Source organism: Pollachius pollachius (genome assembly GCF_949987615.1).
Source record: "Pollachius pollachius genome assembly, chromosome: 4".
Lineage (NCBI taxonomy): Eukaryota > Metazoa > Chordata > Actinopteri > Gadiformes > Gadidae > Pollachius > Pollachius pollachius.
The window spans coordinates 1985826-2002683 of NC_136937.1; the positions used below are offsets into that span (position 1 = coordinate 1985826).

Here is a 16858-nt window from a genome sequence, read left to right on the forward strand (position 1 = left end):
TGTGTGTGTGTATATATATATATATATATATATATATATATATATATATATATATATATATATATATATATAGGTTAGAGATAGATAGATTGACTGACTGACTGAAAGACCGTTATATATAGGCCTATATCTAGTAATCAATCTTGAACATTGTAATTCATTCAATAATTTTATTTCTTTACAACGGTATCCTGGCCCGGGTGGCGGTTCTCATGAGTCCAAAGTGCGCTCTGCTGAAACGTGATAATCTCGCGCCCGGTCGTAATTCCTTTCTTTATTTCATTGAAAGGGGGCGTGGCCATCACGGTGAGGGCTGTCCGGCCTTTCTTTTCTTTCTACCCCGGCGTTTGCTATAGCTGAGAGTGCTATGGATCTGTGGGATGGAATAATGCGGCTAACCACTAGCGTGGAGCGCTAGCTGAGCAGGATCCCACGCACGGTTATCCTCTGAGAGGTTCTTGGGGTTGAGGGTTAGGGCACTGATGACTGGAAACAGAACTGGGGAACACTGGCTGGATTAAACGAGCTAGATCCGCTCAATAGGAGGGGAGGATTAGATGATTCATCCAACTAGGTTAATGAAAGTAAAAACAAGTATATTGCTTATTAATTGAATGCATAATGTTCAATTTATAACTCCGTTTCAGATAGGATAACGCTTTAGTTAAAAAAAAAAAAAAATGGATGCCATTAGGCAAAAAAACCGAAAGCGAAAAAAATAATCCTATAGTTTTCACCAAAATAATAAATAACAGTATCTGATTCCATTAGAGTAAAAGCCATGCAGGTCAGTCAGGTGCCGGTCCGTGTTTTGGAAACACGGACTGGTGAGAGGCCCTCAAAGCGTCCGCTGGCCAGCAGCTTAGCTTCGGCCTCCACGCCGCTGGGCGTTGTTCCACTGGGCCCCTCATCTTGTGGGTTGTGGCCCCGTTTCTGTTCTACTATGTCATTTTCCCCCACTGACTCCGCGGCAGGACATGCGGTTTAAACAGCACATCCACCCATGCAGTCCTAGCAGACGTGCACGCACACACACGTTGCCGCACGCACACACGTGCGCGCGTGTGCAGGCGCGCGCGCACGCCCCCACACACGCACAATCTCAGCCATAGCGGTAGTTTGGAGGACAGTAGGCTATGTGGGCTCACTTTAAGTTTAAATTGTCATCATTTTAAATGTTTATACAGGAAATTCCGCCATTTAGTGCAACCACACACACACACAAGTACACGTACGCAGGCAGACTGTTTGTGTGTGTGTGTGTGTCTGTGTGTGTGTCTGTGTGTGTGTGTGTGTGTGTGTGTGTGTGTGTGTGTGTGTGCGTGTGTGTGTGTGTGTGTGTGTGTGTCTTTTTGGCCCTGGTTAGATTGGGTGTAGTTCTCCACCACTCCCTATATTTACAAAATGTCTCTTTAAACCGTGATGACTACAACATGTGTTCGCGCTGGGATTCGAGAGCCATGCAGTACGTGGACCAAAGAGGCACACACACATCAAGGCTTTATCAAAAGGGTCTGTCTTAATAATAGGTATTATTCTATTCTATTAATAGAGCACCTCAGCTCATCTGTGTGTTGGAGGCTAAATAAAAACGATGGCCTCATTTTCTAAATATAATTAGATTAATAGTACAGTTATGTTAATCGCGATTTACTGAACTCAATAAAACGGAAAGATACTACCCCACATGACCAAAACAATTTTTGTAATTTGGATGGAGGCAGCGGATGATTAAAAAAAACAAAAAAAAACGCAGTGAATGAAATGTCTCAATCACGGCGTGACGTCACGCCAGGGGAAGGCTGTCTGCTGTAGTTCGGTTCCGTCTTCTCTTCGTTCGTCTGCTCCTGTCTTCCCCTCCTCTCTTCGGCGGCTCTGCGAGATCACACGACGAACATGTCCCATCAAACTGGCATTCAAGGTAAAGCCCCGATTCATTTATTTAGAAATGTGAGGAGATGTTTGGATGATGCTGTCTGCAGAAAAAAAAAATGCATCCCTGACAACAACACGAAGAACGTCATGTCGAGTTGAGCAGTGGTACTGAAACCTGTTGTTTTGGGTTTTAGTCCCATCCGATATCAAATAAATGACAACACGTCTTCATTCGCCCACCGATGTGGTTGATTCTTCCCAGGGCGCGTATGAGATTGAGGGGAACAATGCGTGACAAGTGCATCCGCGATGCGTCCGGGACGAATATGGTCATCGCGTAGTTATTGCGCGCAGTGTGTGTGTCAAAACACTTGAAGTTGCGATGTCTGTCCTAGACACGATCATCCATCACGCTGTTTATTTATCCATCATATTTCATGTTATGAGGCCGCGGAGAGATTGCAACCTACGTATTTTTTTAGAACAACCATGATGATGATGATGATGCGTCTGTGAAATCAATGTTTATGTAACAACGTGTCTGTTATGCTCGGGTCACATATTTTGCGCCAGAGATTCACCGATCCATAGAGACAGGGGTGTTTGTGTGTGTGTGTGTATGTGTGTGTGTGTGTGTGTGTGTGTGTGGGTGTGGGGTGGGGGAAGGGGGATATTTGACCAATAGCAGTTTTTTACTAGTTGGGTAACGGTTTGTCTGCATTTTGTAAAGTGGACAATAGGATAATATCTCATCGCTGTCATTTCATATTATTGATAAGACTAGTTAGACTCAGAAAAGATGGGGTTTGCGTGTTCGCCTTTTTTAAAAAAAAATCTTTCCGAATTAAATATTAACGTTGAAGTGTTCGTCTGTCTGTCCTTCCAGCTACAGAGGAGGTGCTGGATGTCTTCAGCAAGGCGCGCAACGGTTCCTACCGCCTCATCAAGGTGGTGATCGCCGGGGGTAAGACATGCCTTTCACGTCCACACCACTCAACACACAGCGACAACCGCCGCTAGACACCAGCTAGCCATAGCCTGGCCGGCCTGACCGATCTCAGCAGTCCATTCCGGGTCCTTCTATAGGACTGATATACTGGGAAGACTAAGCCTGAGGCCAGTCTCATACCGTTGTAATAAAGGTGTGGTCCTGCGATGGTGAAGAGCACTCGTGGATGGATAGTCCTGTGGTAAGGGACACCCGACTCCTAAACGTGGAGGCTCTTGGTTCCAGTCCCAATGTCGACAGTACACATGATAAAGAGACCTTGATCCCTCATTGTGACGTGTCTCTCCTAACAAGGGTTTTGAATCGCTGTGGATTAAACGCAGAAGGAGCCGAGGAGAGGTGTCTGAAACCCTCAGGGCTAGGCTAGGTGTGCCATGAAATTGGTTGAAAGTTGATCCATGTTCCCCGGCACAGGCTACGGCAACGATACTCGGCAATTCGGACACGTACTGACAGATACTGCACTTGCCTGTCTGACTTTTGACAAGCCTCAATGCAGGCGACTTTCTTTGGACAATGGTCTGTATGTTAAAAATTAACAATATAATATTAATAATATTCAAAAGTTAAATATTTATTACATGGCTACAAACATTTCCTGGTTAAAACGCGTCCATGTGCATTTTTTCATCATCGCTCCCAAATCGTTAAGTAGGGACTTAACGACCCACGACTCTGGCTGTGGGTCGCAGCCGTCACAGATGTTTGAATACAGAAGCAGCGCTGGTGGACCGAGAAATGCCTGTAGGTCCACTCCGGCCACAGGAAGCGACCTGAAACAGTTGTAGTCCAAAGGTCTTGGTCCCGATATGGCCAACGCCTGCTACAGACAGCTTTAAAGATGCATCCTAATGCTAATCCTAACTGCTGAGTCTGAGCCTGATGGAGTGGGCAGGTACCTCTGTGCAGAGACTCCAGGTCAATAATACATTTTCCACATTAGGCGCTCTCTAACTCGGTCTGAACGCGCGCATTGTGACGGATACCGGTTCCACGCGGTGAAGGCTGTTGTTGTTTTATTAGATTGAGGCCGCTAGGAAAACAGTGTGTGTATTTAAGGGCGTGTCTGACAATGATCGACAGGTTGCGCGGCTGCTTTGCCTCCAGGGCTTTTCTCTCTCTCTGGCCGTCGGCTGAGCCCACGATTTCACGCGCGGGCGAAACGCTGCACGTGTTCGCCGAACGTCACGAGAATCTCTGCGGTCTCCAGAATAGCGGCGAGCATAAAGACCAAACTTGCTTCAACAAGGTTTCTTCAGAAGAAGCCGTGGTTCCCTGTCTTCTCTGGTCAGCGGCCCTCTCTGATTTCCGTAGCAGCCGGCCAAGCAATCATTGATCTGTGATTGGCTGAGTGTATCAATCCCCCGTTCAATATCAGGTTTCCCCTCAATGTGCGTAACAAGACCCATCGAAGACTAGAAACAAGTGAAACACAAACAAGCCTAGCCTCACCCCCTTCCCCTGCCTCCATCGATACCACCCACCTCAGGCGGCGTGTGGCTCAGGAGGTAGAGCGGGTAGACTGGTAACCGGAAGGTTGCTGGTTCGATCCCCGCCTCCTCCTAGCTGAGTGTCGAGGTGCCCCTGAGCGAGACGCCTCACCCTGACCGGTGACGAGCCGGCTGTCGCCCTGCGTGGTGGACTCCGCCGTCGGTGTGTGAATGTGTGCGTGAACGGGTGAACGTTAGGCAGCGTTGTGAAGCGCTTTGAGTGGCCAGTGGTTAGCAAAGCGCTGAATAAAGGCCGTCCCTTTACGGTTTACCACCAAAACACCGCCCCTCCCGACGGCGTTTCTTCCCTGCTGTTTGTCTGAACTGTGTGTGTGTGTGTGTCTGCGTGCGTGTGTGACCCTCCAGAAAAGCTGGTGTTGGGGGAGACCCGGCTGGTGTGTAAACGGTTCGACCAGGAGTACGATGCCTACGTGCTGCCCCTGCTGGACGAGGGCATGCCCTGCTACCTCCTGTACCGCCTGGACACCACCAACAACCAGGGCTACGAGTGGCTGTTCCTGGCCTGGTCCCCGGAGGGCTCCCCTGTGAGTGCACCGCAACGCAACGCAACACAACACTCTCTCCCGACACGCTGTTCGCACCAGAGGCCCAGCAAGGGGGGGGGGGGGCGGCGGACATTTGGAATTTCTTTGGGGGCCTCGTCATTGGAATTATTGTGATTATGTAATGGAGGATGATGTGGTTGCTGGATTTAGTTGAGCCATGGCTTTAGTGGGTTAGCCAAAGTGTTCCAGCGTCCTAACTCGAGGTCCGTCGCCCTCTCGATCTGCCGTCCCCTTTTTTCCGTTACGCTCCAGACTTGTTGACGTCACTTTCCCCCCCCCCCCCCTTTTTTGTGTCGTGCTGGCTTTGCGTGGCTCTTGGGCTTTTTCGTGTCATGTTTCAGCATGTTTGGATGATCCGCTCTCATGTTTCTGAGGACCCAGTGTTTGGCTGGGCTGATAACCAAGCGTTTTGGCCTTGTGTGCTCTTTTCGCGACCGCAGTCTTAAATGACTAGAATTTTATAGTGCTTCCACTATTTCTGCAGTCTAGCAGTAGTAAAAATAAAGCCCAGTTTTGGGCAGCGTTTTTCCGATCCAAACTGGGCTTTTATTTTTTTACTGAAGAACGATGTAACACACACGGAATGCAAATGATTATCTCGGCCACGCTTTTGGGGAAGACGCAAACTGAAAGCCGCGATAAGCCAGGCCGAGGGTGGAGGAGGTCAGGTTGTGCCAGTTAGAGAGGGCCCTGAGGGTAACTGGTCCAAACATGCCATTTGCACTGGGTTAACATGCCTGTAGTATGTACATTACCGGAGACACAGTTAACCCAGTTCAACCAGTTAACCGTGGCCCCAGTTCAGAACACACTACAGAACATGCCTGTAGTGTGTTCTGTGTGTACCATGGTGCCGTTCTGGGTTGAAGGCACACACACGTTCATGTTTTGGTATGATTCACACACCTTTTTAATCCGGTTATTACAGCTTGTTCAAGCTTGTGAATACATGAGGTGTACTTGCATGAAAGCAAACAGGCTGGATAGTGGCTCGCAGATAGCAAATGGGGAACCTTGTGTCTGTGTATTTATGTACGAGGCAAAGCGGAAAAAATAACGTCTTTCTACATAAGGACCTGCATTGCACAACACTCTCCTCTGCAACAAACAAAAAGCAGTTGCTGCTATGGCTACCGTGGTGCAAAAAAAAAGCAAACGTGGCGTCGCTTTAAACAACTTACTAAAATGCTTTCAGTGTGAACCGAATGTTTCCCATTAGTTATGTATGACAAACAACACACACACACACACACACACACACACACACACACACACACACACACACACACACACACACACACACCTGGGAACACCACTGCCTGTTAGGTTGACACCCCCAGTTGTGATGTCAGAAGAGGTTGATTTTCAAAACTGCTTGTAATGGCTGATCACACTCACGCTTGGTGGTATAATATGTCACCTTTAATAACCATCAGTAAATCATTATAAACCATCTGTAATCGTTACCAGATGAAGCAATCCTGCCCTCCCCTCCTGTAGGAGAGAGGGAGAGAGAGAGAGATAGAGAGAGAGAGAGAGAGAGAGAGAGAGAGAGAGAGAGAGAGAGAGAGAGAGAGCACGCGAATCGTTACCAAACAAAGTATTTTTATTTTATCTTTATTTTGTGGTGTTGTGCTGTCTTGTTATGTGTGTGCTTATGACACTGCAAAGCGACCTTATCATTAACCCTGCCCTGGTCTCCTCTAGGTGCGTCAGAAGATGCTCTACGCCGCGACGAGAGCCACAGTGAAGAAGGAGTTTGGCGGCGCTCACATCAAAGAGGAGATCTTCGGCACGGCCCTCGTGAGTCTGAGCGGCGAATCGCACGTTTTCACAGAAGGATCGAAAACGGGAACGTGAACATGTTCATATTCTGTTTGATACTTAGTTTGAATCACACGTGTGTGTGTGTGTTTGTGTGTGTGTGTGTGTGTGTGTGTGTGTGTGCTTTAGTGTGTGTGTGTTGAGTACAAACACCGGGAGCCAACACTGGCCTCGCTGTAACCAGATTATCGGGGCTGTGGCGCGGCGTGATTCAATTAGCGAATGGTAACCCACTCAACCCTCATTGCAATCAGTTCAGAGTGACCTCCAGCTCCCCCCCCCCCCCCACCGTCCTCTCCCTCCCCAGGATGAGGTGTCTCTCAGCGGGTACCACAAGTTCCTGGAGTCGCTGAAGGCCCCGCTGCCGCTGACCGCCGCCGAGCAGGAGCTGAGGCAGATCAAACTGGATGAGGTACGGACGGAAAAACATCTGACGTCCACGGGTGATGTGCTGTCTCTCTGTCTCTGTCTGTCTGTCTGTCTGTCTGTCTGTCTGTCTGTCCGTCTTTTTGTCTGTATCTCTACCTCTCTCTCTCTCTCTCTCTCTCTCTCTCTCTCTCTCTCTCTGTCCCTCTCTCTTTCTGTCTCAGTGTGTCTCTTTCTCGCTCTCTCTCTCTGTCTCTCTTTTTCTCTCTCTCTGTCTCTACTTCTCTTTCTCTGTCTCTCTCTCTGTCTCTCTCTCTGTCTCTCTCTCTGTCTCGCTCTCTCTCTCTCATGGTATATGAAGGCCTATCGTCCATCTATATCATGCGTATACATTGTGTCTCTCACTGTCACAATGGGCGTCACCCTCTATGGTACTTGGCCAATGCTGCAGAGGACTCAGAATGTCAATACAGGTTGAACAGCATTGATCCATGCATGCACATAGGGTGGTTGTTTGAGGCCTGACAGACACTGCATCAAAGTCACAACGTGGGAGATAGAGCCCCTCCCAGTTTTCTGAATTCCAAGGACAATGCACAGCCGGTGACCGTGTTGTGTCCACGGTTACCGACTGTGGCACGCAAACCAGCGTGGCTCCAGGTCATTTTTTACACACAGCGGCCTATATATTTGCACGCTTGGGAATCTCTTTTAAACCTGCAAGGTGGACTCTCCCAACAACAACAAAATAAGGATGTTGGCACATTTTGCCAAGCCATCCATTAGTCCTGCCCCCTCCCCCCCCCTCACCCTTTCACCTCCCCCCTGCATCACCCACCCAGCTCTTTGAAGGGCTGATAAGTCTACACTAATCTACATGCTGGGCATAACCAAAGAGGCTTTGGTTATTTACTACCACTCTCTCCCACCAAGCACCACTGAATCATTCTCTGTCTCGCTGCCTCGCTGTCTCGCTGCCTCTCTGTCTCGCTGTCTCTCTGTCTCTCTGTCTCTCTGTCTCGCTGTCTCTCTGCCTCTCTGTCTCTCTGCCTCTCTGCCTCTCTGTCTCCTTGTTGATGTCTCTGACTGTGGCTCTCTCTCTCTCTCTCTCTCTCTCTGACTGTGTCTCTCTCTCTGACTATGTGTGTGTGTGTCTCTCTCTCTCTCTCTCTCTCTGTCTCTCTTTCTTTCTCTCTCTCTCTCTCTCTCTCTCTCTCTCTGACTGTGTCTCTCTCTCTGACTATGTGTGTGTGTGTGTCTCTCTCTCTCTCTCTCTCTCTCTCTCTCTCTCTCTCTCTCTCACCCTCTCTCTCTCTCTCTGACTGTGTCTCTCTCTCTGACTATGTGTGTGTGTGTGTCTCTCTCTCTCTCTCTCTCTCTCTCACTCACCCTCTCTCTCTCTCTCTCTCTCTCTCTCTCTCTCTCTCTCTCTCTCTCTCTCTCTCTCTCTCTCTGTCTCTCTCTCTGTAACGTATTAAGTTGGATTGGTGGAGGAACACATGAACCCACCCCTCTCCCTCCCCCCCACCATGTATCATACATATCTGCTAATCCATTCTGGGCGCCGCTGTAGCCTTGATGTGCCGGACGTTCGTCTGGTGCCATCCAACTGCTCTGGTGCTGATGGTGCATGTTGTCATGGTAACAAACAGCTGGGATGAAGCTAATCCATACCGTGGTTCTCATCGACATGTTTGGGAGTACAGTGAGAGAGACGTTAATGGATTGAACGTTTTAATTGTTTCCGTCATTTATGGAGGAACAAAATACAAAACATCACTTCATTATTTAGAAGTCTTTTGTAATTGCCCTTTGCTTTAATTGGATGATTAATAAGGGAACCTTTTTTGTTTGTACTATGCATGTTTTTGCGGATGATCCCATCGAGAAAGGAACAAGTTAAAGCAATTTCTTTCTTTTCAAATGAATGTCATCGTGACATTGTGGCAGAACTAACTATCACGACTCATGCTTGACATTCATGTAATTCTTTTTTACTATTCTGTACCGTGGTGTCTACGCTGCATTATGTAAGAATTACACTCTGCCGCGACACATACATATACTTTTAACTAATATATATTTTATAATATATCTTCTATTTCTTCATCTATATTGACAATAAACATCTTGAACCTTAAAACTTATCCAAGTAGTATTACAAGCTCCCGATCTTCTTCGGCTCAAAATAAACAACCTCAAACACATTCCCCCGTCCTGATTAAGATAACACCTCTCCAGCCTATCAGTCCTGCAGCATGGAGTCCAGAGAGTCCACAAACAGGAGCTTAGAGCCAGATAACTCAGACTTGTACTTCCACCAAACATGGGGAAGAAATGTTGTTACTGTCAACAGAGCCGTCCTGAGCGGCGAGTTGGCCAGAAGGCCTCTCAATGTTCCTTCACACAGCGCGGTGTGCCTGGTTACGTAAGCCGCCTGTGCTGCAGCAATGTGGAGTTATATTAAGAAGTGACGGGAGACTTTAAATGGCAGTTTTAAGGTAAACTAGCGGCAAAGACAAACTGCAGTGACGACAGTGCCACGGTTTTAGTTTGATAGGTTAAATAGTTTTATTTATCAATTTGGTTTGAATACGTGGCTCATAATCTCATAAAAACATTATGGTGATATGATAGCTCGCAGTAGATTTGACCAAATCAGAATAGAGGTTGTTTGCGCGGCTGGTTGATTTGCGTTCGGTGTTTGATTACCCTTTGAATAAATCAGTGGTAGCTTGTTGACCCCGCTGTCTGCTTCAAGAGACAGAATAAAAGTATATTGAGTTGTAACATGCTGACCCTACTACCTCGCTGCCATAAAGACAGCTAGACAATTATGCAAACCTCTCACAGCCATTCAAATGGGCACTTCCTCAATTTTCCATGGCACACACAAACCAGTGTATCCTCTCTCTGTCTCTCTCTTTCTCTCTCTCGCTCTCTCTCTCGCTCTCTCTCTCTCCCCCATCTGTTTTCTCTCTCTCTCTCTCTCGCTCTGTCGTTCTCGCCCCCCTCTTTTCTCTCGCTCTCTCTCTCGATCTCCCCCTCATATTTTCTCTCTCTCTCACCCCTCTCTTATCGCTTTCCCAATCTCTTCCCGTCTCTCTCTCTCTGCCTCTCCCTCTCCCTCTCCCTCTCTCTCGCCCTCCTGTTCTCTCCCCACAGCCAGCAGACACTATTACCAGATGAGTACATCTCATAAAATCAGACATTAAAGAGCATTGCGATTAGGGCATCATTCACTAGGCTGTCCTACAGTGCAGACAGACTGCAGATATACGGGGACCCAACCCAAAAGCACCCGACACACCCCCTTCAACCCACCCTGACCACCAGATCGCCTCGTCTCCTTGACCTTTCTGCCGGTCCATCATCATCATCATCATCATCATCATCATCCTCGCTCCTTGTCGTTCCCCCCGCCCAGGTCCAGAGCGACACGGGAATGGACACCAAGAAGTCCACCCTAACGGGCGTGGCCCTGCCCCTACAGGCCGACGCCCTGCAGGCCATGAGGCAGTTCGCCATGAAGAAGCTCACCTACGTACAGCTGGTGAGTTAAGCCCCGCCCCCGCAACCCAAGGCCACGCCCACGCCATCACAGACCACACATTTAAAAGGGGGCCTGTTTATAGAGGTGCCCATTTTGTGCCCGTGACACGTGGGAGGGTCCAGCCAGGGGTTTGTATACAGGAGGATGTTTGGAGAGGGTACTCCACCCTAGAGACTTCTGTGAGGGTTTCCTCTTGTGTAAATGTTTTGTCAGCCCTTCGCTGAGCTTTTGGTTTTAATTGAAAATTAGTTTCATTAAAAAAAAACGATTAACGTTAATTACAAATTTCACATGCCTCCTTTTCGATCCAATACCTAATTTATACTTCATAGTATATGAATAGAATTAGTTGAGCGTTAATGATTCATTCAACGCTGTATTTTGTGTTTTAATTTTATCCATATTTTTGCTGAATCAACCACTTTAAATCCGCTTTAAAATTTACTTAGAAATGATCTTCCTGAACGTTCCTGTGTAAATCGTTTTCAAAAAGTCTATCACGGCCTTAGCCTAGCCTAGCATCATGTAGTGTGGACACATTGCGGTGCTTGTAAGTAGTGTGCAGAGGATGTTCCCTGTCTTCGGAGGGAGTCCAGCTCCATTCATGTGGTTTAGTGGAGCCTGTACTCTTTAAAGCTCTGCTGGGACTTGCTGTGCAGCCACACAGTTTATGTCCACGCTTCAGAGGAGGCCTCCAGACTGAGAGCCAGACGTATGGAGCTTAAATATAGCCCAGGCGCTCCTCGTGGCCGATTGGACAGGAGGGCAAGGGGGCGGGGCTTACGGTCGAATGCATTAAATGTATCCGTTTGAATATAATCATCGTAATATAATTGTAGGAATTAGATTTCTTCAACAGGAACAGGTTCACTGATGGAAAACGTCTGAAGATGATTAGAGCGTAGAATAAGTCTCAATCAATTTGCCAATGATAGTGTCTCATTAAATCACATGAGATCACTGGATTATTTCACGTTTAAGAGTCAAATCAAGTCAACTTTATTCATATATATTATTTTTCAGATGCAAGGCAGACTCAATGTGCGTCACATAAAAGCGTCATACAATAAAATAAAACAGGATTTCAAAGAGTGCATGAAATACATTTAATAACAATCCATGAAAGGCACAGAAGTGCAATGTAGTTAAAAAATAAACAATTTTAAACGCTCTGTTTTATTTTCAATAAAACAATCTGGTTGAGGAAACTCCCATGCAAATGACCGCAGGCTCTGAGAGAGAAAGTACAAATACATAAATAAACACACACATGGACAGCGTGAACGTAATCCTGAAGAAAGTGATAAAACAGCCGGGCTATTGCACATGAGCAATTCTTTTTGAGTACAAAAACAGCCGAAAAGTGATCTGATTGCGAATGGCGCCCTTCACCCCAACAGGAGATCGACTTCCGGAACGAGTCCATCAAGCTGTCCAGCACGGCCCCCACCGAGCTGAAGGACCTGCCCAGCCGGATCCCCAAGGAGGCGGCGCGCTACCACTTCTTCCTGTACCGGCACAACCACGACGGGAGCTACCTGGAGTCTCCAGGTAGGGCCACCACACGATCCAGGCTACCTGGAGTCTCCAGGTAGGGCCCACACACACGATCCAGGCTACCTGGAGTCTCCAGGTAGGGCCCACACACACGATCCAGGCTACCTGGAGTCTCCAGGTAGGGCCCACACACGATCCAGGCTACCTGGAGTCTCCAGGTAGGGCCACCACACGATCCAGGCTACCTGGAGTCCCTAGGTAGGGCCACCACACGATCCAGGCTACCTGGAGTCTCCAGGTAGGGCCACCACACGATCCAGGCTACCTGGAGTCTCCAGGTAGGGCCCACACACACGATCCAGGCTACCTGGAGTCTCCAGGTAGGGCCCACACACGATCCAGGCTACCTGGAGTCTCCAGGTAGGGCCCACACATGATCCAGGCTACCTGGAGTCTCCAGGTAGGCCCACACACACAATCCAGGCTACCTGGAGTCACCAGGTAGGGCAAACACTGCCCCGAAGTTAGCATGCCACCACTGTTAGCATGTAGCTCCGTCGTCTGGAGCGTTCTCCTCCAGATTCGCCTTCGTCACCGAATGAGCCAACCGCTTTTCAACTGAAAAGTATTTCTTTTATCGTCGGTTAACGTTAATAACCGTGATGACCTTTATTTATTTTGTTTTTGTGAATAAGAATATTTTTATATATATATGATGTCACAAATATATCTTCTAACAACTAATGCTTATCACAGATTAGCACAATCAGCCTCGCACGATCTCACTAACCATCAAGATTTGAAATGACTCGAATAAATGGAGAAACTAAAATCGATTGCCCTCAAAAAGACAAACCCAACCCCCCGTATACAGCCAGTGTAATGGTTGTCCAGTATTCGTCCAAAGCAGTAGAAGAACAGACCAGGTGTGGCACAGCACAGGGCTGCTACCACGATGTCTGCAGGCTATATGTACATGAGGCTGTACAATACATAACATGCCTCCCATTCAGTCTGATCCCTCAATAATAAATATACTACATGGACTCAATAGAAATAATCCCGGTTGTTTAAAAAACTATTGTTCATTTTGAGTACGTGAATGACGTTGAGAGTAATCCTTGTGAAGCACGATGTAGCGCTGTGGTTTGTGTCGTGTTCCAGCTGGCTGTAGAAGTTGGGTTTGATCTTTGAAAGCCATGTTTGATCAACTGATATCGCCTTCACAAAGAAAACTGTCAGGATCACTTTTGTTATTGACGTGTGGGTGTGTGTGTGTGTGTGTGTGTGTGTGTGTGTGTGTGTGTGTGTGTGTGTTGCAGTGTTCATCTACTCCATGCCAGGGTACAAGTGCAGCATCAGAGATAGGATGCTGTACTCCAGCTGTAAAAATAATCTACTGGAAATGGTTGAGAACAATCTGCAGATCCACATAGCCAAAAAGGTGAGACAGATAGACAGACAACACACACACACACACACACACACACACACACACACACACACACACACACACACACACACACACACACACACACACACACACACACACACACACACACTTGAAATTATTCATCCTCTCGAGAATGCAGCCCACACTGTCCTATTAGCAGGACTTCAAGTGAGATTGAACACACACTCTTTCACTCTCTCCCTCTCTCTCTCTCTCTTTCTCTCTCTCTCTCTCTCTCTCTCATTCTCTCACTCTCTGTCTTGCTTCTTTCTTTTTTTCAAACACACACATACAAACAAGCCGGTTCACAGTGTTATGGTGACGGCATTAAGGGATAATGGTTCCATTGCCCTTTAGTAAGCTCTTCCACTGGTAAATCAATAGTGTCGTAACTATGTCAGGATGCCCTGGTTCCACAGTTTCCCTTTCAAAGCCTACTGCTGAACACCAGTAGGCTTTGAACCGTAGAATGGAATAACACAAATTATAATGCATCGATCAATCAGTACACTTCTTTCCCTTAGATGCTACCGTTTTGCTACACATTCTGGAATCAGAAATATTTTAGCATGAGATTTAGTATGAGATTTTTTCCGCATTCGTATTTAAATAAACACAAATCTTACTGATCTCCAGTCAGCAACAGTAACAAATCCCCCCCCCCCCAATATGTGATTACGATTAATCGTTAAAAGCCCTAATTGTTACAACTCCTGACTAAGTTCCCTCTTCGCCTTCACCCGTTCCGCAGATGGAAATCGACAACGGGGACGACCTCAGCGCCGAGTTCCTGTACGAAGAGGTCCACCCCCGGCAGCACGCCCATCAGCAGACCTTCGCCAAGCCCCACGGCCCCCCGGGGAAGAAGGGAGGCCGCCGCATCACTCGCCCGCCCGGACACAGGGACCAAGACGACTGATTGGACGACAAAAGGTCCAATGGTACTGCCCGATTCTACTTCCTGGAACTACCACCCGATCCGCTCCACGGGGAACCTACGTTTACGTTTGTGATGATCTCCCTTTTATTCTTTTATTTTTTGTTTTTAACGAGCAACTACACCCTAGATTTTTTGTGACTTTGCTGCCACCTTCAGTTTAAATATCAAAATACGTGATATACTGTAAAAAATATATTATTATGGTGTCGTCAAAAATCGTTTTTTTTTTTTTATGGTAAACTAAAGTAATTGGTTTGAGTCATTGTTTTATATTTAGGAATCTCAAACAATAAGGGATCGACTTGTTTTAAAGTTTATCCATAGCGTCATTGTTTTGAACGTACAGCGCTCTCCGTACGCCGTAAGCGAAAGCTGTGATTTCCCTTTTTGTTCTCTCCATAGATGCTTAAGTAAAAACGTCCACTCCGTTCATGGCGCTCACAAACGTGGTCTAGCCTATAGCCCCGCTGCAACACACACAGTAGAATCCGAGGTAGTGAAACTGAACTATGCACTCCACCCACACCAACAGCCAAAGCCATACTAACACACGACGCACGCAGAAGCCAACCTGTGAACTTACAACTCGTAGCTCGACGGTGTAGCCATCCTCCTGATTCACTCTCGTCGCAATATAAATTAATGTACTGTAAGAAAAGTAAACGAGGAGCCGTCACTTCCTTCAAGGCCGTGTACTCTCTACGCTGGATGCATGTCAAAACATTCATCCAAATGTTTTTCGCCCCTTACTAGATTTTTAACCGATCTTTTTCCGGACGCTGTCCGTCCAACCTTTAAACACATCCACATACTGCCATGCGCAGACCGGTTTAGCTGGCTCTGGATCATGACAGATGTACTCCTCGCCCGTCCACACAGCCATGCGAGACCGTTGTTGTAACATGTATCCACCTGGAAGGGTGTGCTTGAACATCGGTTTGATGGAAGCAAGGCCAAAACTGAGGAGAATGTGAATACTTTCAACTGTGCATTAGTTAGGACATGGCCCAAAAGGGTAGATATTATACAGAACTTTTCCATGCTGGTTTATGGTAGCATATATAGAGAATTTAATTCTTACATGTGGTTCATCGTGAAACCTGGTCACATTAACATGAACCCCTTCAGTAATTCAGGACAGTGGCTTATCAGAGCCGTAGTGACTCCGCCCAAATGTCCCGATAAGGCAACAGCCAATCAGCACAGAGATGCTAAGTGGCCTGGAATAAGGTATTGCTTGCTATCCATTATTAAATGTTTTTAAAACAACTCACTGTTCTTTTTATCTCTTTGTGTAATCCGATAAAATCCTAAGAAGCAAACAGTGTCTTTCCATCTACGTTTGCTCCAATATCAAATTCAATATTACAAAAGTAGGATTTTTAGGCAAGGTTTTTGGCAGTCCTAATCGAACGACGATTATGACTGCTGTTATTTTATCAAACTCCAAACATACGGTACCTAAGCATGTAAAATGTGAGCAAAATATGTTTACAACAGCGCATTGTCTGCATTGTTGGTTAGGAGCCAAGACTTGTGTATTATGTGCTTAGATATTGTAAACAAAATTGTCGGTGAATCTCTGACTAATAAATGTCGGGGCCTTGTAAGTTAGACGGCCGGCCCCCTTATTTTCTTTATTTATATGTGCTTCGTGATAACACTTGCTCTAACTTGTTGTGTGACATAATTTTTTTGTCAAAACATGTAAATGGAGACTTGGAATGAACGAGGTGTGGAAGTATATTTATGCAAACGTCTCTCTCCCAGAATAAAGACTCTTCACTTGCAGGATTTCTTTGTGTTGTGTGTTTCTTGATACGATGAACAAAAACTCCTCTGTGTGTGTGTGTTTGTCAAAAATGTTGACACATATTTTAACTTTTATATAGGAACAATTTTGATTGATAACATTCCAGTTTGGTATTGGATGGAGATAATTTATCTAGATTACACAGTTCTGCTATCTCAGTGGTCGGTGCTTAGTGTCAACACGAGGAACAATGTCCACATTGTGAGGGAGAAACAAGTGCACAATAGGGAACGTGAACTTGTCGTGGCACTGTGTTATAACCATGGACCTATTAAAGAATAACGCCATGGGCAATGCGCCATGTTTAGAAATCGTTGCCTCTGTTGGCCAGTACTATTTTACTGCAATGTGAGAGGCTGCAGTTACAGGATCGCAGTCCTTGTATTTTAAATAAGTGTTGTGACTATTATTCGACCATTCGCCACATTGATGCTCCTCGCGTCGGCCTCGGCTCGGTTTGTCCCAACACGCA

At 46.6% G+C, this 16858-nt stretch overlaps 1 protein-coding gene across 1 annotated transcript; it reads left to right on the top strand.

Annotated features, from left to right (window-relative positions):
* Window positions 1–1842: 1842 nt before the first annotated feature.
* twf1b (twinfilin actin-binding protein 1b) lies at window positions 1843–16364 on the top strand. The gene is made up of 9 exons (XM_079735755.1): window positions 1843–1921; window positions 2762–2839; window positions 4741–4919; window positions 6648–6743; window positions 7072–7176; window positions 10558–10683; window positions 12084–12234; window positions 13503–13624; window positions 14385–16364. Exons 1-9 carry the CDS (start codon window positions 1897–1899, stop codon window positions 14550–14552), a joined length of 1050 nt encoding a protein of 349 aa, XP_079591881.1. The 5' UTR covers window positions 1843–1896; the 3' UTR covers window positions 14553–16364.
* The last annotated feature ends 494 nt before the right edge of the window (window positions 16365–16858 follow it).